The 24,094-nt window shown below is 38.3% G+C and overlaps 1 protein-coding gene and 2 pseudogenes across 1 annotated transcript; 1 reads left to right on the plus strand and 2 right to left on the minus strand.

Annotated features, from left to right (window-relative positions):
- The first annotated feature begins 4,275 nt into the window (after positions 1 to 4,275).
- Positions 4,276 to 5,217, plus strand: LOC102416574 (olfactory receptor 5D18-like). Its single transcript, XM_006063245.4, has one exon. The coding sequence runs from the start codon at positions 4,276 to 4,278 to the stop codon at positions 5,215 to 5,217; it is 942 nt and encodes a 313-aa protein (XP_006063307.4).
- An 11,396-nt stretch (positions 5,218 to 16,613) lies between these two features.
- On the minus strand, positions 16,614 to 18,400 carry LOC112581650 (annotated as a pseudogene).
- Positions 18,401 to 18,573: 173 nt separating this feature from the next.
- Positions 18,574 to 21,852, minus strand: LOC112581651 (annotated as a pseudogene).
- Positions 21,853 to 24,094: the final 2,242 nt, after the last annotated feature.

Genomic DNA, 24,094 nt, shown 5'->3' on the forward strand with positions numbered 1-24,094 from the left:
GTTGACTTCTGTAATTCAGTTCAGTTCAGTCACTAAGTCGTGTCCGACTCTTTGGGACCCCATGAATCGCAGCACGCCAGGGCTCCCTGTCCATCACCAACTCCCGGAGTTCACTCAGACTCACGTCCATCGAGTCAGTGATGCCATCCAGCCATCTCATCCTCTGTCGTCCCCTTCTCCTCCTGCCCCCAATCCCTCCCAGCATCAGAGTCTTTTCCAATGAGTCAGCTCTTCACATGAGTTGGCCAAAGTACTGGAGTTTCAGCTTTAGCATCATTCCCTCCAAAGAAATCCTAGGGCTGATCTCCTTCAGAATGGACTGGTTCGATCTCCTTGCAGTCCAAGGGACTCTAAAGAGTCTTCTCCAACACCACAGTTCAAAAGCATCAATTCTTTGGTGCTCAGCTTTCTTCACAGTCCAACTCTCACATCCATACATGACCACTGGAAAAACCATAGCCTTGACTAAACAGACCTTTCTTGGCAAAGTAATGTCTCTGCTTTTGAATATGCTATCTAAGTTTGTCATAACTTTTCTTCCAAGGAGTAAGCGTCTTTTAATTTCATGGCTGCAGTCACCATCTGCAGTGATTTTGGGACCCAAAAAAAATAAAGTCTGACACTGTTTCCACTGTTTCCCCATCTATTTCCCATTTTCAGATGCCATGATATTCGTTTTCTAAATGTTGAACTGTAAGCCAACTTTTTCACTCTCCACTTTCACTTTCATCAAGAGGTTTTTTTAGTTCCTCTTCACTTTCTGCCATAAGGGTGGTGTCATCTTCATATCTGAGGTTATTGATATTTCTCCTGGCAATCTTGATTCCAGCTTGTGCTTCTTCCAGCCCAGCGTTTCTCATGATGTACTCTGTGTATAAGTTAAATAAGCAGGGTGACCTTATACAGCCTTGACGTACTCCTTTTCCTATTTGGAACCAGTCTGTTGTTCCATGTCCAGTTCTAACTGTTGCTTCCTGACCTGCATACAAAATAATTACATCATTTGATAACTGTAAAAAAGTATTGGAGTGATGAAAAGTCTGAGAGGAGTAACTTTAACATATAAATTTTCATATGAAATGCCCCTAACATTGTTCCAGTTTTTCTGGGACACAGAAATTGCATCAGAGAATGGTGATTAATTATAAATGTTTATTTCATGGTTTTAAGAGAATGAGGCAACAGATAGTCTCTAGGGTTTATGCCCCAAAGGCTGTGACTCTGCATATAAGAATATATGCATTACTTCCAAATAGGGCAGATCCTACTTTCAACATCAGCAGGTATGAATTAGATTCTAAAGACAGATTAATATTAATTTCAATATTGGGAATCTAGGGGGAAAAGTGTGGAGGGGAAGTTTACCATTTCGATATAGACATTCTTGAGAATTATGTAGTCATTGAAAAGTGCCTTTCTGAGGTTTCAAGGAAGAGGAATTGCACTCAGCCTACAGAACTCTTTATTAAAGCTGACTCAGCTGAGCTCCTGAGTGAGTGTGTGGGTGCTCAGTGCTTCAGTCCTGTATGATGCTGTGCCAGGCTCCTCTGACCATGGGATTATCCTGGGAAGACTACTGAACCAGGCTGCCATTTCCTCCTCCAGGAGATCTTCCTAACCCATGGATCAAACCGGGGTTTTCTGTGACTCCTGCATCCTCAAGCAGGAGGATTCTTTGCCATGGAGCCTCCTAGGAAGTCTTAGCCCCTAAATAACAGCTCCTTAAACAAGAGATGCCTGGAATGTGGGGTTAGGAGAGTTCTGAGAATCCAGGGAATGTGCATTGTCTTGCTATTACAAATGTTTGAAGTTGCAGTCAAAGTAGAAAGGACAAGTATTTTTAAAAAGAGAGCGAGATTTGCCAAATATCAAAATCAATCCGCCACAGGTATACATGTGTTCCGGCAAATCTAATACAGTTATGTAAAGTTTAAAAATAAAATAAAATTAAAAAAAAATTAAAAAAAAATAAAGCTAATGGCAGCTAAAAAAAAAAAAAAAGAATCAACTAAAAGTAAATAAACATCTAGGTTCATAAAAAAAAAAAAAAAAAGAGAGAGCGAGATCAAACAAACTCTATAATGAAAAAAGGAAAATAGGACCATTTTTACTTAAGATTATAAAGTGGCTCTGAGACTAAATATTACAACAAAATAGGGAAAAAATGTAGGGAACCTATATCAAAAGTAACATTAGTTTAAAATGAGTGTTTAGGAAATTCCCTGTCAGTGGATAGAAGTTGACCAATGCAGGAATGCAGATTTGATCCCTGGTCAGAGAATTGTAGTCCCACATGCCTCATGGCCAAAAAATCAAAACATAAAACAGAAGTGGTATTGTTGCAAATTCAATAGAGACTTTAAAAATTGTCCATATCAAAAATAAATAAATAAAATAAAATGAAGTTTAAGCACCTTGCTGCTGCTGCTGCTGCTAAGTCGCTTCAGTCGTGTCTGACTCTGTACCACCCCATAGACAGCAGCCCACCAGGCTCCCCCATTCCTGAGATTCTCCAGGCAAGAACACTGGAGTGAGTTGCCATTACCTTCTCCAATGCGGGAAAGTGAAAAGTGAAAGTGAAGTCGCTCAGTCGTGTCTGACTCTTTGCGACCCCACGGACTACACACAGGCATATGCTATAGTGGTGCTTTTACATGCAAAAAAACTGAATCAATGACAACAACAAAAGGAACCCACAGTTTTTGGGGGGGTTACTAAATGCTGCTGGGGGGCTGGTTCCATTTCAGATGTAAGAATGAAAGCTGCAAACGTATTTTCTCACTGTGCATGCACATCTCATCTTCCAAACATTATAAATTAATTATATCTAGAACATCCAGCTTTGTGATAGGCTGTCTTCAATACTCAAATTTATGAGTTTAGGAAGAGATAGGGATCTTGAGTTCTTTGTTTTGCATATGATCTGATCTCTTCATTGCTGGCCATCTGAAATCAGTTTCTTTTTTTTTTTTTTTTTTTTTTTTTTTGAAATCAGTTTCTTGAGTTGTGGAACTAGAGAACTACCAGAAATGATAGAGAAAGAGCTCCTGGTTCTGGTTCAATAGGATCTTAGAGGTATTGGTCACCAATTAGAGAAATAGAATTATTTTATATTACTTTTTTTCTCATGAAATGTCTCCATAGTACAGTGCTACCTCAAGTGTTTAATCTTTCTCCTTTACAGGTAATATAGGGACAGAATAAATATCCTATGCACCTTGAAGGGAGAAAAAAGAGAAAGGCCAAGAACTGGACATTTCTAAGTCAGAATCTTTAATAAGGATAGCTATTCTTTCTGAGAGAATATTTTTCTCAAATTTCTTTCCTTGATGCATTCTAGTATAGTTCTGTGATATGAATACTTTCGTCAGGCACATTCCCAAAGTCTCCAGTTTGTCATAAATTAGTATGATAATAAATAAAATAGCATCTGGACCTGGATCAAGATTACTGTAGACAAATGAGTAATTGCTGGGAGCCTGGATCAAGGTTCATGTCATAGATGTGTAGATTGGGCCTTATTTGCATGGTACAGGGAAAGTCAAAAATTTCCATCTTATGCTTTGCCATCTCTAGAGTAAGTAGCTAGACTAGATTATCTTTATTATTTTTTAAATATTATTATTCCTCAAGCAATGATGGGGGATTGACAACCTGGACTTGCTAGGTTGAGAAATACACTCTGTGAAAAATTATAATTTATTTTGAAAAAAAAAAGTTTACTGATCCAGAAGCAAAACAAGTATTAAAGTGCTATATGGAATTAATAGTATAGAGAAAAATGTAAAGTGTTAGAGGTGTCATTTTTAATGTCACATTCTGAACATACAATGCAAAATTTAATTTGTTTAAAAGTTTATCACTTTTACTATTAGTTATAGAACTGAAACAAGTAGCTCTGGTACTAGGGTAAATTAATATTTTATGAAATTATAATGTTCAAGAAAATCTGAAAGTATTATTTGAGGATTTCATTTAAAATAATCCCAAGTGACTTGAACCCATCTTTTTACTTTGAAATATTAAAAATTAAAATTGAGAACTAAGAAAGTTCGATAATTATAACTTTACTTAAATAAAAAGTTTAAAAGTTTGTCATTTTTGAAAATTTTAGACATTTAGCATAGCGTGCATAGAAAGCACATAGATTCTAAAAGAGACACTTTGCTTCATCTTTCAGCTTTGGTAAGGAGTAATTAACCAAATGTCATACATCCTTATTTCCCTTAATATTTTTCTTTCTAGGACTGATTCAGATTCTGACAAACAGAAACCATGTTTCTATCAGAGAGAAATAAAAGTGGGGCCACATTCACTGTCCTGGGCTTCTCCAATTACCCAGAGTTGCAAGTCCCCCTCTTCTTGACATTCCTGGCCATCTACAGTGTCACTGTGGTAGGGAATCTTGGTATGATTGTAATCATCAAAATTAACCCCAAACTGCACACCCCCATGTACTTTTTCCTCAGCCACCTCTCCTTTGTGGACTTTTGTTATTCCTCCATCATTGCTCCCAAGACCATGTTGAACCTCATGGTAGAAGACAGAACCATTTCATTTGTAGGCTGTGTAATACAATTCTTTTTCTTTTGTACCTTTGTGGTGACTGAGTCCTTTTTATTAGCTGTGATGGCCTATGACCGTTTTGTGGCCATCTGTGACCCTCTGTTCTACATGGTGGCCATGTCCCCGAGACTCTGTGCCACATTAGTGGTTGGATCTTATGCTTGGGGAGTAGCTTGCTCCTTGATACTCACCTGTACTGTTATCAAATTATCATTTCAAGGTTTCAACACAATCGATCACTTCTTCTGTGAGTTATCCTCCCTGCTTTCCCTCTCTTGCTCTGATACTTATCTCAACCAGTTGCTGCTTTTCATTTTTGCCACCTTTAATGAGGTCAGCACACTTGTCATCATTCTCCTGTCTTATGTGTTTATTGTTGTCACCATCCTCAAAATGTGTTCAGCCTGTGGTCGTCACAAAGCCTTTTCCACCTGTGCCTCCCACCTGACCTCCATCAGCATCTTCCACGGCACCATCCTCTTCCTCTACTGTGTGCCCAACTCCAAAAACTCCAGGCACACAGTTAAAGTGGCATCTGTGTTTTACACGGTGGTCATCCCCATGCTGAATCCCCTGATCTACAGTCTGAGAAATAAGGATGTCAAGGACACAGTCTCCAAGATCATGGACTCTAAAGTGTTTTCGTACTAAGAATTATTCTGAAAGATTTTGCTCTTGATACGTAAATAAACTGTGTCTGCAAAGGTTGGTTGATAAAAATAAATTTATTATTAATGAAGTGTTAATATGTAAAATAGAAAGTACATGGTATTTTTCTTAACTGTACTAAACTTGACTTTCTCTCTTATTTACTGGAAAAAATGTTAGCAATCTTTCAAATTTTTTTCATCTAAAATTTTAGACAAAATAATCTGATTACAAAGGTTAAAAGACCTTTATATCATGTGGTATACTTGTGTAATCTTAATAATTGTTAATTTCATCCTCCTTTTTCAATACTTATGATAGACTAGGCTTTCAATAATAACATGGATTCCTCTTACAAAAAGTACAAATAGTAGTTAAGACATAATGTTCATCCTTCAAGTAATGAAAACTCAGTGATGATAGTAGGGCACTTTAAAAAGTGGAAATTGTATAAGAGAGAAAACAGTAAGTATACTAGAAGGTTTCAGAGGAAACTTTTCAAGTCCTTAAGAAAGATACTTTTATAAAATAGGCATTATGTACTCTGGTTTGGATAACAGAAAGAGTTTTAGGAGACATATTTCAACATAGGAGTTTTATCCAGGAGACTAAAGACTGAGAAACAAAGAGGTCAGACTGCAATACTAAGTCAGTGATACAACAATGATTTTTTTTAATTGAATAAATACTGTGTTTGCATATTTGGATATTTTTGTTGTATTGTATATACAGGTTACTTGGCATGAATGAAAGTTGATAAGATATCATTTATATTCTGAATGTGTTTTCAAAAGAGCTCCAGTGTGGCAACATAACCAGCTATGATTGCTGTTGAGTCATTCAGTTCTGTCCAATTCTTTTGCAACCCCGTGAACTCTAGTCCACCAGGCTCCTCTATCCATGGGATTTTTCCAGGCAAGAATACTGGAGTGGGTTGCCATTTCCTTCTCCAGTGATAGAGTCCACCAGAAAGTTAAAAAATGGTAGACCAGATCTCAGAAAATTCTACATACAGAAAGGAAGCATGGTAAGTACCTGCCTAATACGCATTTCAAGCTATTATTCTGCCTATGAAGACATCAAAAACATTATCTTTTTTTTTTCCCCTGAATAAAATGTCTGTGTCCTTCTCAACTAAAGAAAGTGAAAGTTAAAGTTGCTTAGTTGTGTCTTACTCTTTGTGACCCCATGGACTAGTCCAGAGAATTCTCCAGGCCAGAATACTGGAGTGGGTAGCCTTTCCCTTTTCCAGGGAATCTTCCCAACCCAGGAATCGAACCAAGGTCTCCCACATTGCATGCGGATCCTTTACCAGTTGAGCCACAAGGGAAACTCTCTCAACTAAACTCATAGCTTTAAAAAAAAACAGTACTTGGAGTTGCCCTAAGTGTTGAAAACCAGTTGCCTATATGACCATATTCAACATACAAGAAGAAGGTAGTCACTAGCATCCAGACCTATTCAATCTGGAAAATTAGAAATACCAAATCTTGGGACTTTCCTGGTGGTCCAAAAGCTAAGAGTCTCCACACTGTTCTCCATAGTGGCTGTACTAGTTTGCATTCCCACCAACAGTGTAAGAGGGTTCCCTTTTCTCCACACCCTCTCCAGCATTTATTACTTGTAGACTTTTGGATGAAGTAAGCCAGAAAGAAAAACACCAATACAGTATACTAACGCATATATATGGAATTTAGAAAGATGGTAACAATAACCCTGTGTACGAGACAGCAAAAGAGACACTGATGTATAGAACAGTCTTATGGACTCTGTGGGAGAGGGAGAGGGTGGGAAGATTTGGGAGAATGGCATTGAAACATGTAAAATATCATGTATGAAATGAGTTGCCAGTCCAGATTCGATGCACGATACTGGATGCTTGGGGCTGGTGCACTGGGACGACCCAGAGGGATGGAATGGGGAGGGAGGAGGGAGGAGGGTTCAGGATGGGGAACACATGTAAACCTGTGGCGGATTCATTTTGATATTTGGCAAATCTAATACAGTTATGTAAAGTTTAAAAATAAAATAAAATTAAAAAAAAAAAAAAAAAAAAAAAAAAAAAGCTAAGAGTCTGCACTCCCAGTTCAGGAATCCTGGCTTTGATCTCTGGTCAGGGAACTAGACTCCTTGTGCTGCAACTGAAAGACTCTATGTGCTGCAACTAAGATCTAGTGTAGCCAAATGAAAACATATTGAACAAAAGAAATACCAAGTGTTCCAGTGTTCTGGTCTGGAGAATTCCGTGGACTGTATAGTCCAGGGGGTCGCAAAGAGTCAGACACAACTGAGCGACTTTCACTTCACCTAACATTAATAGCTTACTTTTGCTTGATTAATTTGTACACTATTCTCTCTACTCAATATGTCTAGATAAATTCTGCAATGTCTACTTTTCAAAAGATCTAAACACTCATAATATTTGAGAGCATTAAATGTAAGTGGGAATAGAATCTGTCAGAATTTGTGCTGGAATAGGAATGACACAAATACTTCAGCCAATTTCTCACAATGATCTTTCCTCAAATTTTTTAAAGTAATGCATTAAAATTAGATTGCCTTCTAATTTTGCTGAAGACTAAAATTTTGGACCTTATATCTTTTAAGATGATTTTCTGTCCAATATGGTAGTTTTCAACATGATCCCAATTCTTCAGTTATCCAGGTATCCACGCCCTTTCCTACTTTTCTGATTAATCATGGAATCAATTTCTCCATGTTCTGAATGTAGACTACTTTGTGACTAGCTTTGACTGATATAGATGGTAGCTGAAGAGAGATTGTGCCGTCTTCAAGCCTCTGATGGCCCTGTGGCTTTCTCATAATCTCTTGGAATTTGCATAGTCTCTTAAAAAAGCTGCCATGTGAATAAGCACAGGCTAGCCTATTGGATAATGAACAATATGCCTTACACCCCTATTCCATGACATAGCATTTAGCAACCTCCCGACTGCAGTGTGAGGTCTTCTTAGATCACCTAGACTGCAAAGTTGATAAAATACATGTAAGGACACCAGCCAAGATCAGCCATGTCAAGATCAGATGAGGGCACTGACCTTACTGACTCATGTAATAGTGATCCATGCAATAAGCAGCTGTTTTTGTTTTTTTTTTCTAAGCTAGTGTTTTGGAGTAGCTTGTTATGCTGTCTTTAAAACCACTGACCTTCTTAATTTCTGACACTACCACAAAGACCTTCTCAAGTCTTATCATATAGCAACTAAGTATATCAGCTTTTCTTAAATGCAACTTGATTAAAATGTGCAATTAAAAAGTTTAGACAATTTAACTTGTTAATGTCATTGAATCTTTTGATACAATACTTTAATAAAATTATAGTATCTTGTTTGTATAAATGTAGTTCATCAAAAACTAACAACTTCAAAATTTTATTAAAATGATCATTAAATAAAATTAAATTATGAGTTTAAATTACTTAAAAAAATACCTGCCCTGCCTTTAAGACTTAGATAAATAGGTAAGCAGAGAGTTCCTCTGAGTGTTTTGCCCAGATGATGTAAAACATCACTGCCAATGCTGTTCTTTATAGATGTCTTTTTATTCTTTCTGTAATGGAATTCTCTCCCTCAGAGAGATGCATTTTAAAACTGGCAATACTTTCAGGGTATACTAAGAATAACAACAACAAAAATAGATATATTATAATCATCAATCCACTAATTTCAAAACATTACTGTATGGTCTAAAATGTATGTCTAAAGTCCTTATTTTTTGAGAAAAAAAAAAGATATATATAAACCAGAGAGAAACAAGAAGTCATGTCAAGGGTTGGCAAAATCTTGATTATAGATAATGTTAGGCTTTCTGGAAAGCAGTACTTCACAGTGCTCTTATGTTTTAAGTTTTAGGATTTTGTTTTTGCTTTTCTAATTAGGATAATTTGGGTAATGCATGAATGAATAAGAGGAATCCTTGCTTCTGAAAAATGAAATTACTTGGAATTCTTGAATCTTTGGTATATTCAAGGGCACACACAACAGACTCTCCTTTGAGCACTGTTGGTTTAAGGAGAGGTTATGCAGTCAGATAAGAAGCGACTTGGGAGAGATCCTTCAGGCAGACCCATTAAATAGTCTCTGTGTTGAGCAGGGAGCACGGTTTTCAGCACCGTCAGTGGCTCTGCTCTTCCTAACACAGGGCCAGATGGCAAAAAACAAGGAGCAGCATATGAGCTCATTCTATCAGTGATTCCATTTATGACTTTGTGCAAGTTACAGCTGTCGAGGTCTAAGTCATCTTAGATGCTGCATAGCTGTAATCATCTCACTTACTTTTATAGCTATAATCATCTCACTTATTTTTATAAAGATGAAAGGTGTGGGTGGTTGTATTCAGAAGAGTACACAGCACATACAAAGTGACCAGCAAATGTGAGCAATTGCTATTATTCTCAGCAAAAGTGGATGATTATTTCCATCCCTTTCTGGTATTCAGCAGAATGCTATTGTGACATCAAACTCTATGTCCTCCAGAAAGGAGCTCTAAGTGTAAGACTGGCACAGTTTATAAGACTTATCCACATATTTCATAATGGCAACATAATCCCTGGTTCAGAGGGCAATGTTTGAACGCAGCAAAAAAATGCTCTGTAGTTCATCATGACATCTGAAAGGAATTGTGTTGAACTGTAATAACATGTACCAACTTGGGTCTTTCCAGGTGGCTCAGTGGATAAAGAATCCACCTGCAATTCAGGAAACACAGGTTCAGTCCCTGGGTCAGGAAGAGCCCCTGGAGGAGAGCATGGCAACCCACTCCTGTATTCTTGCCTGGAGAATCCCATGGACATAGGAGCCTGGTGGGCTATGGTCCATAGAGTCACAAAAAGTCAGACATGAGTGAAGAGACTTGGCATGTACGTGAACCAGCTTTAAATAGCTTTTCCCCTCTGACTGCAACTAATACAACTCGTTAATTATTTGAGTCCCAAGATGATGTTTGCTTGATGTCTTGTTGATGTCCCACAGAGATCAATGATTAGTTTGGAAGCTTAAGAAATATGAGCTCCAGGGATACAAACACATAAAAATGTAAAGCATGTAACATTTTCCCTCATAGCATCTTCATAAACAGGAAGCAAGTTCTATCTCACAGCTTAGTTGGACTATACCTTGTTTTGGGGGGAATGGACTGAACTGTATTTCCTGGGGTCTGGAGGCTTGTTTATTTATCTTCTCATAAGGGTAACATTATTAGCCATGTATGAGAGGGGGGAGAATTGTAAAAGAGGGTAGTGACATTAGACATATTTTTAAAAGTCTGTAGTTAGTCTCTATTTATAGAGTATTTTAAGAAATGCCCAAATTTTGAGCACTCCTTTTTGAAAATATTTTCACTTTTTGTGCTGAGAAACAATCTCGACAGGAAATGGGAACAACTCAATCCGCAGAGCCGAATATCTTGTAACAGCTATCAGTGTAAGAGGGAAAGAGTGTGAGCCAACAGGGAGGAATGCTTGATTCCTCTCCCCTTCACCCCTCCTCCTCCCTCACTTTAACTACATCCACGGAACCTGGGAAAGACAGCAGGGAAAGTCTCCTGACAGTCACTCTGAGGCTGGGAGTGGTGCTGAGGGGTCCTCGGAACTGTTCCAGGAGGAACAGAGACATGTGAACCACCTCTGGATCATACAGGAGGGGGATTACTTTGTCCTTGTGCCAAAGGGATTTGTAGATGTCTCTCTATAGCAATTTTCTCACATTTGATACTATTGACATTTTGACCCAATTTATATGTTGGTCTTTTCATGTGTTGTGAGTGTGTGTGGAGGATGGGGTTGGGGAGGGAGATGATGTTCTGTATCTTGTAGACTATTTAGCAGCATCTCATCTGTCCAGGGGGTTCCCTGGTGGCTCAGAGGGTAAAGAATCTGCCTGTGATTCAGGAGACCCGGGTTCAATCTCTGGGTCAGGAAACTCCCCTGGAGACAGGAATCGCTATCCACTCCAGTATTCTTGTCTGGAGAATTCCATGGACAGAGAAGCCTGTCAGGCTTACAGTCCATGGGGTCTCAGTCAGAAACAGCTGACTAGTCGGTCCACTAGATGTCAGTAGCAACCTTCCCTATCGTGCCTATCAACAATATCAAAAATTGCTAAATGTCCCATGGGGTTATAATCTCTCCTGGTTAAGAACCACTTCTTTCTATAAGTAATCAGCAGCTTGATTTTTCTCTTTATTTTATTTTTTAACTTTACAATATTGTATTGGTTTTGACATATATCAAAATGAATCTGCCACAGGTATACATGTGTTCCCCATCCTGAACCCTCCTCTCTCCTCCATCCCTATGGGTCGTCCCAGTGCACCAGCCCCAAGCATCCAGTATCGTGCATCGAGCCTGGACTGGCGACTCGTTTCATATGTGATATTAGACAGGTTTCAATGCCATTCTCCCAAATCATCCCACCCTCTCCCTCTCCCACAGAGTCCAAAAGACTGTTCTATACATCAGTGTCTCTTTTGCTGTCTCGTATACAGGGTTATTGTTACCATCTTTCTAAGTTTCATATATATGTGTTAGTATACTGTATTGGTGTTTTTCTTTCTGGCTTACTCACTCTGTATAATAGGCTCCAGTTTCATCCACCTCATTAGAACTGATTTAAATGTATTCTTTTTAATGGCTGAGTAATACTCCATTGTGTATATGTACCATAGTTTTCTTATCCATTCATCTGCAGGATCCTCTATGACCCACCTCCAAGAATATTGGAAATAAAAGCAAAAATAAACAAATGGGACCTAATTAAACTTAAAAGTTTCTTCACAACAAAGGAAACTATAAGCAAGGTGAAAAGATAGCTTTCAGAATGGGAGAAAATAATAGCAAATGAAGCAACTGACAAACAACTACTCTCAAAAATATACAAGCAACTCCTACAGCTCAATTCCAGAAAAATAAATGACCCAGTCAAAAAATGGGCCAAAGAACTAAACAGACACTTCTCCAAAGACATACAGATGGCTAACAAACACATGAAAAGATGCTCAACATCACTCATTATCAGAGAAATGCAAATCAAAACCACTATGAGGTACCATTTCACGCCAGTCAGAATGGTTGCGATCCAAAAGTCTACAAGCAATAAATGCTGGAGAGGGTGTGGAGAAAAGGGAACCCTCTTACACTGTTGGTGGGAATGCAAACTAGTACAGCCACTATGGAGAACAGTGTGGAGATTCCTTAAAAAACTGGAAATAGACCTGCCTTATGATCCAGCAATCCCACTGCTGGGAATACACACTGAGGAAACCAGAAGGGAAAGAGACACGTGTACCCCCAATGTTCATCGCAGCACTGTTTATAATAGCCAGGACATGGAAGCAACCTAGATGTCCATCAGCAGATGAATGGATAAGAAAGCCATGGTACATATACACAATGGAGTATTACTCAGCCATTAAAAAGAATACATTTGAATCAGTTCTAATGAGGTGGATGAACTGGAGCCGATTATACAGAGTGAAGTAAGCCAGAAAGAAAAACACCAATACAGTATACTAATGCATATATATGGAATTTAGAAAGATGGTAAAAATAACCCTGTATACGAGACAGCAAAAGAGACACTGATGTATAGAACAGTCTTTTGGACTCTGTGGGAGAGGGAGAGGGTGGGATGATTTGGGAGAATGGCATTGAAACCTGTCTAATATCACATATGAAACGAGTCGCCAGTCCAGGCTCGATGCACGATACTGGATGCTTGGGGCTGGTGCACTGGGATGACCCAGAGGGATGGTATGGGGAGGGAGGAGGGAGGAGGGTTCAGGATAGGGAACACATGTATACCTGTGGTGGATTCATTTTGATATATGTCAAAACCAATACAATATTGTAAAGTTAAAAAATAAAATTAAATTAAGTTAAAAAAATAGATAAAAACAATTTTGTATATAAACAGTATCTCTTTCCACTAAATTAACATGGAAAATAGCAACATAAGTATGAATAGCTGTATTTAAACCAGTAGATGAATGAAATAAATGAATATACATCAAAGGAAAGGAATATAATGCCTCTGTTCAGAATATTTTACATGTAAATGTGTTTAAGGTCCTTTTTATGTTTAAAATCTGAGTTTATACAAGAATACATGGTCCTTTCTGAGCAGTGTAAGTCAAGTTGGATTTTCCTGTCTTTGTATAGAATTTTTAATTGTCACAATAAATTTAATGGATGTGCATATGTGTGTATTGTGCATATCCAATATGCACAATACACACATATGTTTGCACCATTTATTATGGAATTAAAACAGTGTACCTCTATTGGAGTTGGTTAGGCATATGTGATAAATGTTGGATAAGTGGGAAAATTTAATCAAATATGGGACTGAACTCTGAAGAGATATGGACAAAAAAATAATAGGAAAAATCTATATTTCTGTGTCAATAATCCCACATATGAAACCGTGTTGTGCTCAGTTGCTCAGTTGTGTCCAAATCTTTGTGACTCCATGGACTATAACCCACCAGGCTCCTCTGTCCATGGAATTTTTCAGGCAAGAATACTGGACTGGAAGCCATTTCCTCCTCCAGAGGATTTTACCCACCCAGGGATCTTTCCCACATCTTTTGTGCCTTCTGTATTGGCAGGTGGATTCTTTACAACACTAGCATATTTGTCACATATTTCTGAGAACAAAAAAATTGAAAAATCCAGAGCTCTGACACAGACATAGAAATATACCCTAAATTATTCCAGAGACAACACTGAATGTGCTGGAAGATAAAACCACACCCAAGAAAACATCATGAGTTTAGTCACAGGTACTAATATTTTGCAGTATGAGTTTCTTAGATATATTTTATTTTTTCTCAGTTTTTTTTTTCTTTTCACTAAAATAAAAATGTTCACCTCTAGTAAACAAAGTTTCATCATGTATTTTAGAGAAAATCTTAATTCAGTTCAGTTCAGTCACTCAGTCATGTCTGACTATTTGAGACCCCATGAATCGCAGCATGCGAGGCCTTCCTGTCCATCACCAATTCCCTGGGTTCACCCAGATTCATGTCCATTGAGTCAGTGATGCCATCTCATCATCTGTCATCCCCTTCTCCTCCTGCCCTCAACCTTTCCCAGCATCAGAGTCTTTTCAAATGAGTCAGCTCTTTGCATCAGGTGGCCAAAGTATGGGAGTCTCAGCTTCAACATCAGTCCTTCCAATGAACACCAAGGACTGATCTCCTTTAGGATGGACTGGTTGGATCTCCTTGCAATCCAAGGGACTCTCAAGAGTCTTCTCGAACACCAGAGTTCAAAAGCATCAATTCTTCGGTGCTCAGCTTTCTTTAGGAGAAGGCAATGGCAACCCACTCCAGTACTCTTACCTGGAAAAGCCCATGGATGGAGGGGCCTGGTAGGCTGCAGTCCATGGGGTCGCTAAGAACCGGACACAACTGGGTGACTTCAGTTTCACTTTTCACTTTCATGCAGTGGAGAAGGAAATGAAAACCCACTCCATTGTTCTTCCCTGGAGAATCCTAAGGATGAGGGGGCTGCCATCTATGTGGTAGTACAGAGTCAGAAGGACTGGAGCGACTTAGCAGCAGCCGCAGCTGCAGTTTTCTTTATAGCCCAACTCTCACATCCATACATGATCACTGGAAAAAACATAGCCTTGACTAGATGTACATTTGTTGACAAAGTAATGTCTTCACTTTTTAATATGCTGTCTAGGTTGGTCATAACATTCCTTCCAAGGAGTAAGCATCTTTTAATTTCATGGCTGCAATCACCATCTGCAGTGAATTTGGAGCCCAAAAAAATAAAGTCAGCCACTGTGTCCACTGTTTCCCCATCTATTTGCCATGAAGTGATGGGCCCAGATACGATGATCTTAGTTTTCTGAATGTTGAACTTTAAGCCAAATTTTTCACTCTTTAGAGAAAGAATAAACAAAACCTGAAGTTAATAAAAGGAACCAAAACATAAAGATCAGAGCATAAATAAATGAAAAATATAAATAAAATAATAACAAATATCAGTGAAACTAAAATCTGGTTCTTTGAGAATATAAACAAAGTTGATAAACCTTCAGTCAGACTCATCGAGAGAAGTAAAGAGAAGACTCAAGTCAATAAAATTAGAAATGAAAGACAAGAAGTAACAACTGACATTACAGATATTTTCCATCAGTCATCAATGATGTGTAAGAGGGACGTTCTATGCAAAGAAGGAAAGTTAGTGATGAGGACTGAAGTAGACAGCCTAGAATACATCAGAGTCTTTTGATATGCTGTTCCCTATTTTTGTGGAATTTCAAGAATATTCGTGGAATAGAAGAGTGTCTCCATGCCATTGCCACAACTTGGATTTGAATTGTGAATTTCCTAAAAAACCCTCAGTTCTTTAAGTTATCCAATTCCAGACGAGTAAGCCTATTTTAATCAAATGTTGTCTGCTGCAATACTATTTTTGACTTCCATTTAATGAGCTTAATTATTTTTCTTTTTTTGTATCATATTTATTAGATCCAATATAATGGACCAATATGTAGGTTAAATCAGTCTTTAGATGTTGTAATATACATCTGACATTTGAATGGAGACAAATTAACTAGATTACATGTTTATTTACTGCACAATACCTGCCAATCCACTGATGCCCTGTTTGTCTTAGGCTTTAATTTTCAGACAATATTTTCAGTTAGGCTGCCTTTTATGAGCAACAGTTCCAAAAGAGTTCAGTGAAATGATAAAATATGGTAGAAATAAAAACCTATACATCTTTTATATAAAATAAGAATGTTATGTTTGTAGCTTTTTCCACAAAGAAAAGTTTTCCTAACATGCCATAATGTCTCACAAATGCCCTTAAATTTTTTATCCCTTGATGATTTTGTGGCTCATTCATTACCAAACTGCTTAGTTCATTAATGTCTACTACTAGTATCAGCTTAAATTCATTAATATAGAAAATATAAAAAGACTGAGTTCTGAAAGATCGCTCAGTAAATCTTTGATTTACTTTATAACAAAACCTTTAAGACATTGCATAATGTTTTAGTGAGACTGAAATGTTTGAATGACAAATGGACAAAAATTAGCATAAGTAGAAAAGTCAAAAGATTTTTCAAAATTGGTAAGTGCCATATATAAACCCTGCCCACATAATAAGCATGATATCTGAGGAAACCCACAATATTTCTTAGCAGTGAAGCTGACTTGGTCACTCAGTCATGTCTGACGCTTTGTGACCCCATGGATTGTAGCCCACCAGGCTCTTCTCTCTATAGGGATTCTCCAGGCAAGAATACTGGAGTGGGTTGCCATTTCCTCTTCCAGTCTTAACAGTGGAGTATAATACAAATAATTATTCACTTAGGAACTTGAGAAAGTTGTTTCTCATGTGTCATGCCATATAATTTTAATTACACAATTGCTATATGCATGTGGTTGTGTGCACATATGCATAATACAAATATTTTAAAATATAGTTTAGCTTTCAATTTTACTAAGGCCTCTTTTACATCTTTGTTCCATAGGCTAAATATCAGAGGATTTAGGAGGAGAATCACAAGAGTGTAAAACAAAGAGGTCATTTTGTCTTCATCTAGAGAGTAGGATGAACTTGGCCTGAAATATATAAAAAGCATAGTTCCCTGGAAAATTGACCCTTCAGTTAAGTGGAAGGTGCAGGTGATAAAAGCTTTGACTCTCCCCTCAGCAGAGTGGATTTTCAAGACTGAAAGGATGATATAAAAATAAGAACAAGGACTCCTGAAATAGTACTCAGTTCAGTAGAACCCAAAGCAGTGAATATCACTAACTCATTGACCTCTGTATCTGAGGAGGACAGGGAAAAAAAAAAAAAAAAAAGAGGAGGTAAATCACAGAAAAAATGGTTAATCACATTTGACCCACAGAAGCATAAATAGAATGCTAATGCTGTGTGTATCTGAGAAACTGTTATCCCCACCAGGAAAACCCCATCCATGAACAGGGAGCACACCCTGCTGGACATGCTGACCACATAGAGCAAGGGGCTGCTGATGGTCTTGTACCGGTCATAGGCCATCACAGCCAGCAGGAGACACTCAGCATCAGCAAAGATACATAAGGCCAAGAATTGCAGAGCACAGCCATAGAAAGAGATTGACTTGTTCTTGGCAAATAGGGGGAAATATCAATAACCTCAGATATGCAGATGACACCACCCTTATGGCAGAAAGTGAAGAACTAAAGAGCCTCTTGAGGAAAGTGAAAGAAGAGAGTTAAAAAGTTGGCTTAAAGCTCAACATTCAGAAAACTAAGATCATGACGTCCGGCCCCATCACTTCATGGCAAATAGATAGAGAAACAGTGATAACAGTGGCTGACTTTATTTTGGGGGGCTCCAAAATCACTGCAGATGGTGACTGCAGCCAAGAAATTAAAAGACACTTGCTCCTTGTCCCAACCTAGACAACATATTAAAAAGCAGAGCCATTACTTTGCCAACAAAGGTCCATCTAGTCAAGGTTATGGTTTTTCCAGTAGTCATGTATGAATGTGAGATTTGGGCTATAAATAAAGCTAAGCACCAAAGCATTGATGCCTTTAACTGTGGTGTTGGAAAAAGATTCTTAAGAGTCCCTTGGATTGCATGGAGATCCAACCAATCCATCCTAAAGGAAATCAGGCCTGAATCTTCATTGGAAGGACTGATGCTGAAGCTGAAACTCCAATACTTTGGCCACATGATGTGAAGAACTGATATATTGGAAAAGACTCTGATGCTGGGAAAGATTGAAGGCAGGAGGAGAAGAGATGACAGAGGATGAGATGGTTGGATGGCACCACTGACTCGATGGGTATGCATTTGGGAGTTGGTAATGGACAGGGAGGCCTAGTGTGCTGCGGTCCATGGGATCACAAAGAGTTGGACATGACTGAGTGACTGAAGTGAACTGAACTGGCAAATAGGTCCACCAGCATCTTGGAGCCAATGGCTGTGGAATAGCAGAGGTCAGAGAAAGAGAGGTAACTGAGGAAAAAGTACAAGGGTATATGCATCTAGGGATCCATCCTAATTAAAATAATCATTCCAAGATTTGCCAGAATGTTAACGAGATAAACAACAAAAAACATGATAAATAGGATCACTTTAATCCCAGACTTATCAGTAATTCCCCTAAATATGAATTCAGTTAAGGATGAGCAATTTTCTCTTTCCATTCTTTGGTATTCTTGTCTAAAGTTTTGAAGAAATGATGGAGAAATGATACATATATGTGAACCACTTCTGGACATTCACATCATATTTATAAGAAAGGACATAACTTATTTGTGCTATTTTCTTTTTACATTCAGAAAAGTCTTGATTAAAAGGCACTCTTTAAAGAGATATTGCTATCTGATAATAATAAAAATATCTGAGATAGGCAATTGAAAATTTTCTGTCTGAATCTACATGCCATTCCTGAAGCATGATATTATCTATAAGCTCTTTATCAATGACCTCAGATATGCAGATAACACCACCCTTATGGCAGAAAGTGAAGAAGAACTAAAGAGCCTCTTGATGAAAGTGAAAGAGGAGAGTAAAAAAGTTGGATTAAAATTCAACATTCAAAAAACTAAGATCATGGCATCCTATCCCAACACTTCATGGCAAATAGATGTGGAAACAATGAAAATGGTGACAGACTTTATTTTCTTGGGCTCCAATATCACTGTGGACAGTGACTGCAGTCATGAAATTAAAAGACATTTGCTCCTTGGAAGAAAAGCTATGGCCAACCTAGACACCATACTAAAAAGCAGAGACATTACTTTGTCGACAAAGGTCCATCTAGTCAAGCTATGGTTTTTCCAGTAGTTATGTATAGCTATGAGAGTTGGACAAAAAGAAAGCTGAGCACCGAAGAATTGATGCTTTTGAAATGTGGTGTTGGAGAAGATTCTTGAGAGTTCCTTGGACAGCAAGGAGAACCAACCAGTTGGTCCTAAAGGAAATCAGTGCTGAATATTCATTGGAAGGACTGATGCTGAAGTGAAGCTCCAATTGTTTGGCCACCTAATGCAAATAACTGACTCATTGGAAAGGACTGTGATGCTGGGAAAGATTAAAGGCAGGAGGAGAAGGGGACTATAGAGGATGAGATGGCTGGATGACATAACCAACTCGATGGACATGAGTTTGAGCAAGCTTTGGGAGTTGGTGATGGACCCTCATCTCACACGCTAGTAAAGTAATGCTCAAAATTCTCCAAGCCAGGATTCAGCAATATGTGAATTGTGAACTTCCTGATGTTCAAGCTGGTTTTAGAAAAGGCAGAGGAACCAGAGATCAAATTGCCAACATCTGCTGGATCATAGAAAAAACAAGAGAGTTCCAGAAAAACATCTATTTCTGCTTTATTGACTATGCCAAAGCCTTTGACTGTGTGGATCACAATAACCTGTGGAAAATTCTGAAAGAGATGGGAATACCAGACCACCTGATCTGCCTCTTGAGAAATTTGTATGCAGGTCAGGAAGCAACAGTTAGAACTGGACATGGAACAACAGACTGGTTCCAAATAGGAAAAGGAGTACGTCAAGGCTGTATATTTTCACCCTGTTTATTTAACTTATATGCAGAGTACATCATGAGAAACGCTGGGCTGGAAGAAACACAAGCTGGAATCAAGATTGCCGGGAGAAACCTCAATAACCTCAGATATGCAAATGACACCACCCTTATGGCAGAAAGTGAAGAGGAACTCAAAAGCCTCTTGATGAAAGTGAAAGTGGAGAGTGAAAAATTTGGCTTAAAGCTCAACATTCAGAAAACGAAGATCATGTCATCTGGTCCCACCACTTCATGGGAAATAGGTGGGGAAACAATGGAAACAGTGTGAGACTTTATTTTCTTGGGCTCCAAAATCACTGCAGATGATGACTGAAGCCATGAAATTAAAAGACTCTTACTCCTTGGAAGAAAAGTTATGACCAACCTAGATAGCATATTCAAAAGCAGAGACATTACTTTGCCAACAAAGGTTAGTCTAGTCAAGGCTATGGTTTTTCCTGTGGTCATGTATGGATGTGAGAGTTAGACTGTGAAGAAAGCTGAGAACTGAAGAATTGATGCTTTTGAACTGTGGTGTTGGAGAAGGCTCTTGAGAGTCCCTTGGACTGCAAGGAGATCCAACCAGTCCATTCTGAAGGAGATCAGCCCTGGGATTTCTTTGGAAGAAATGATGCTAAAGCTGAAACTCCAGTACTTTGGCCACCTCATGCGAAGAGTTGACTCATTGGAAAAGACTCTGATGCTGGGAGGGATTGGGGGCAGGAGGAGAAGGGGACGACAGAGGATGAGATGGCTGGATGGCATCACTGACTCGATGGACATGAGTCTCAGTGAATTCCAGGAGTTGGTGATGGACAGGGAGGCCTGGTGTGCTGCGGTTCATGGGGTCACAAAGAGTCGGACACAACTGAGTGACTGATCTGATCTGATTCTGGCTGTTGGCAACCTCAAAATAGTGCAGACGATTTTACTGTAAGAGGCAAGTATTAATATAAAAGGCACTGCAGCAACCAGAAGAACTACTGCATAAATTGAGAGCTCATGTGCAAAAGTATCTCCTCAGGCCAGCTTCAGAATGGGGGGAATGTCATAGAAGATGTGGCTAATCTGGTTCGAATGACAGAAACGCAGAGAGAAGATCTGGCAAGCTTGCCCTATCTGCACTGGGATTCCATTGACCCAGGAACCCACAGCCAGCTGGAGGCACACCTTTTGGGTTATGACCAGGGGATAGTGCAGAGGGTCACAGATGGCCACACAGCAGTTATAAGCCATCACTGCCATGAGGAAGCACTCAGTGGTTCCAAGGATAAGGAAGAAGCACATTTGGACAGCACAGTCCAGAACAGAAATGCTTCTGTCCTGAATCCAAAGGTTCATCAGAATCCTAGGGAGAGTGACGGACACTGAACAGATTTCCAGGGAGGAAACGTTTGCCAGGAAGAAATACATGGGTTTGTGCAGTGCAAGGTCAAGCATAGTTATTATTATTATAAGACTGTTTCCAATAAAGATAATGATGTAAATGATGGAGAATACCCCAAATAATAGCCCTTGAAGGTTTGAAAAGTCAGAAAACCCTATGTTGAATCAGTTCTAATGAGGTGGATGAAACTGGAGCCTATTATACAGAGTGAAGTAAGCCAGAAAGAAAAACACCAATACAGTATACTAACGCATATATATGGAATTTAGAAAAATGGTAACAATAACCCTGTGTACGAGACAGCAAAAGAGACACTGATGTATAGAACAGTCTTATGGGCTCTGTGAAAGAGGGAGAGGGTGGGAAGATTTGGGAGAATGGCATTGAAACATGTAAAATATCATGTATGAAACGAGTTGCCAGTCCAGGTTCGATGCACGATACTGGATGCTTGGGGCTGGTGCACTGGGACGACCCAGAGGGATGGAATGGGGAGGGAGGAAGGAGGAGGGTTCAGAATGGGGAACACATGTATACCTGTGGCAGATTCATTTTGATATTTGGCAAAACTAATACAATTATGTAAAGTTTAAAAATAAAATAAAATTAAAAAAAAAGAAAACCCTACGATTACAAATTGTATCACTGTAGACATGTTGTCTTCCGCTTCCATCTCTTCATATTTCATCTGTGGGAATGATTCAATCAAAGGTACTGTTATTTCACTTTTTTTGGCTTTTGTTTCCTTATATATATAAAAGATGGTACACCAGTCATTAAAAAACAAACCTATGATTGCTAGGTGTCTAACAGGTTGTGAATTACATTTTTCATTATTATTAAATCAATTTGTAAGAAAAGTTATCCAGTTAAGGTTTATCTTCTGCCATGAATTATCACTTTTTCTGAAGATATGTATTAATAATATTGTTCTTCATCTTCTCAAAAATGCAAAAACTTGAGTTAAATTCATTTATACTAGTGATTTTGCTCTTACAGCTTGTGTGTTTCCCTTTGACTCTCAATTCTATGTTTAGTTGTTATCAATTGAAAGTTAATTTGATTGCATGGTGAAATATATTTTAAGTGACCTAAGATAGTTTTAGGGGTGAATATAGTTAATTTTTGAATTGTTGGTTTTCCTGTGGTATTTCCAAAGTCTTGTTTGGCACTGACATTCTACATATTTTATTTTTCCTTATAAATAAAATTGATGAGCTGACTATATAATATTATGAGATGTTACTAGTTTTCAAACATGTGTATTTCAGTGTAAAGTCCATAAATCAGTAGTGATAAGATCTATTTAGATTTCTCAGTTGAGAGAAAAGGAATTTTAGGCTGTTGTTTTGGCCCAGGAACACTTGAGATATAAGAGCCAAGTACATCCAGGTTTATGTTCACGACAGCAGTTCTAGCTAGAATGTTCACCTCTTATTCACTTACTGCATGAAAGAGACACCACCCACAACTCTTCTGTGAGATCTTCCTAAATTACCCACATCCTCAATAATTGCTGTTTTACTGATGATCCCATTCAACTTATTCATTCTTTCTTTTTTGCATGTGTTTGTGTTAGTCATTCATATGAATGTGATAGGTTGAGATTTCCCTTTTTTTTTTTTTTTTTTTTTGCATTTTTCTTGTTATTTTAACTATATTACTAGCTCCTTTTGTTTTTTTCTGTAGGTCTTTTTGGGCAATGCATAGTACATTTTTTCCACTAAATGTGATTCATTAACTTCTAGAATACATTAAAGATGAGTCAATTTGATTGCTTCTTTGGAATTTCCCCCAAGGTATAAGAGCCCAGAGAGCTCAGTCAGTAGAGCATCAGACTTTTAGTCTGAGGGTCCAGGGTTCAAGGCCCTGTTTGGGTGGAGGTTATTTCAGGCTTCTCTGATAGCTCAGGTGGTAACGAATCTGCCTGCAATACAGGAGACCCCAGTTTAATCCCTGGGTTGGGAAGATCCACTGGAGAAGGTATAGGCTACCCACTCCAGTATTCTTGGGCTTCCCCTGTGGCTCAGCTGGTAAAGAATCTGCCCACAATATGGGAGACCTGAGTTTGATTCCCTAGGTCGGGAAGATCCCCTGGAGAAGAGAAAGGCTACCCACTCCAGTATTCTGGCCTGGAGAATTCCATGGACTGTATAGTTCATGGGGTCACAAAGAGCCAGACACGACTGAGAGACTTTCACTTCACTTCACTTCCAAAGTATAAACACAGATTCCCAGTGAAAATGTAAATCTCTCCTTCCTCTCTTTCCTGTTAGAGATCAAGCATACTTTTTGTGGGGCGTGCATGTGTGTATATTTTAAAATTATACTGTTTTTACTTATTCTTGCAGAAGTAGCAAATTCCTTCATTGTTTTCAGCATGTTATACATGTACTTTCATATTATGTGTTAACTTATTTGAAAGCCAATAGAAAATAAATCACTGAAAATAAGATACACAACTAACTACATATTTTAAGGGTATTAAATGAGGACAAAATTCAAGATTTCTGTTGCAAAAATGTAGACAAACATGGGGTAGAACCAACAGTCCATATAAAAGCAAGAATACTGGGGTGGGTTGCCATTCCCTTCTCCAGAGGATTTTCCCTACCCAGGGGTCAAACCCAGGTCTTCTGCATGGAAGGCAGATTCTTAATCTTCTGACCCATCAGGGAAACCATATACAATATACATATGTACCATCTACAATATCTTAAACTACACATTACAGTACTAAAGATATTCAAACTTTTTTCCATTATTATACAGTTCTCTCAATAAAAATGTGATTGTTAGAAGTGCAAAAATGCTATGAATGAGTCTTTTAAATGGTCAAAAGCTAGTGGCTGACAAATGCATTATATATGAGTCTATGTAATCATGCCTCCTTTTTTCAATACCTTGTCCCAACACCTTTACCAAATTTT

The sequence above is a fragment of the Bubalus bubalis genome, chromosome 23, assembly GCF_019923935.1.
Source record: "Bubalus bubalis isolate 160015118507 breed Murrah chromosome 23, NDDB_SH_1, whole genome shotgun sequence".
Taxonomy (NCBI): Eukaryota; Metazoa; Chordata; class Mammalia; order Artiodactyla; family Bovidae; genus Bubalus; species Bubalus bubalis.

Excerpts from the sequence above, each read along its gene's own strand:
- LOC102416574 (XM_006063245.4), top strand. The coding sequence starts at position 4,276 with ATGTTTCTATCAGAGAGAAATAAAAGTGGGGCCACATTCACTGTCCTG.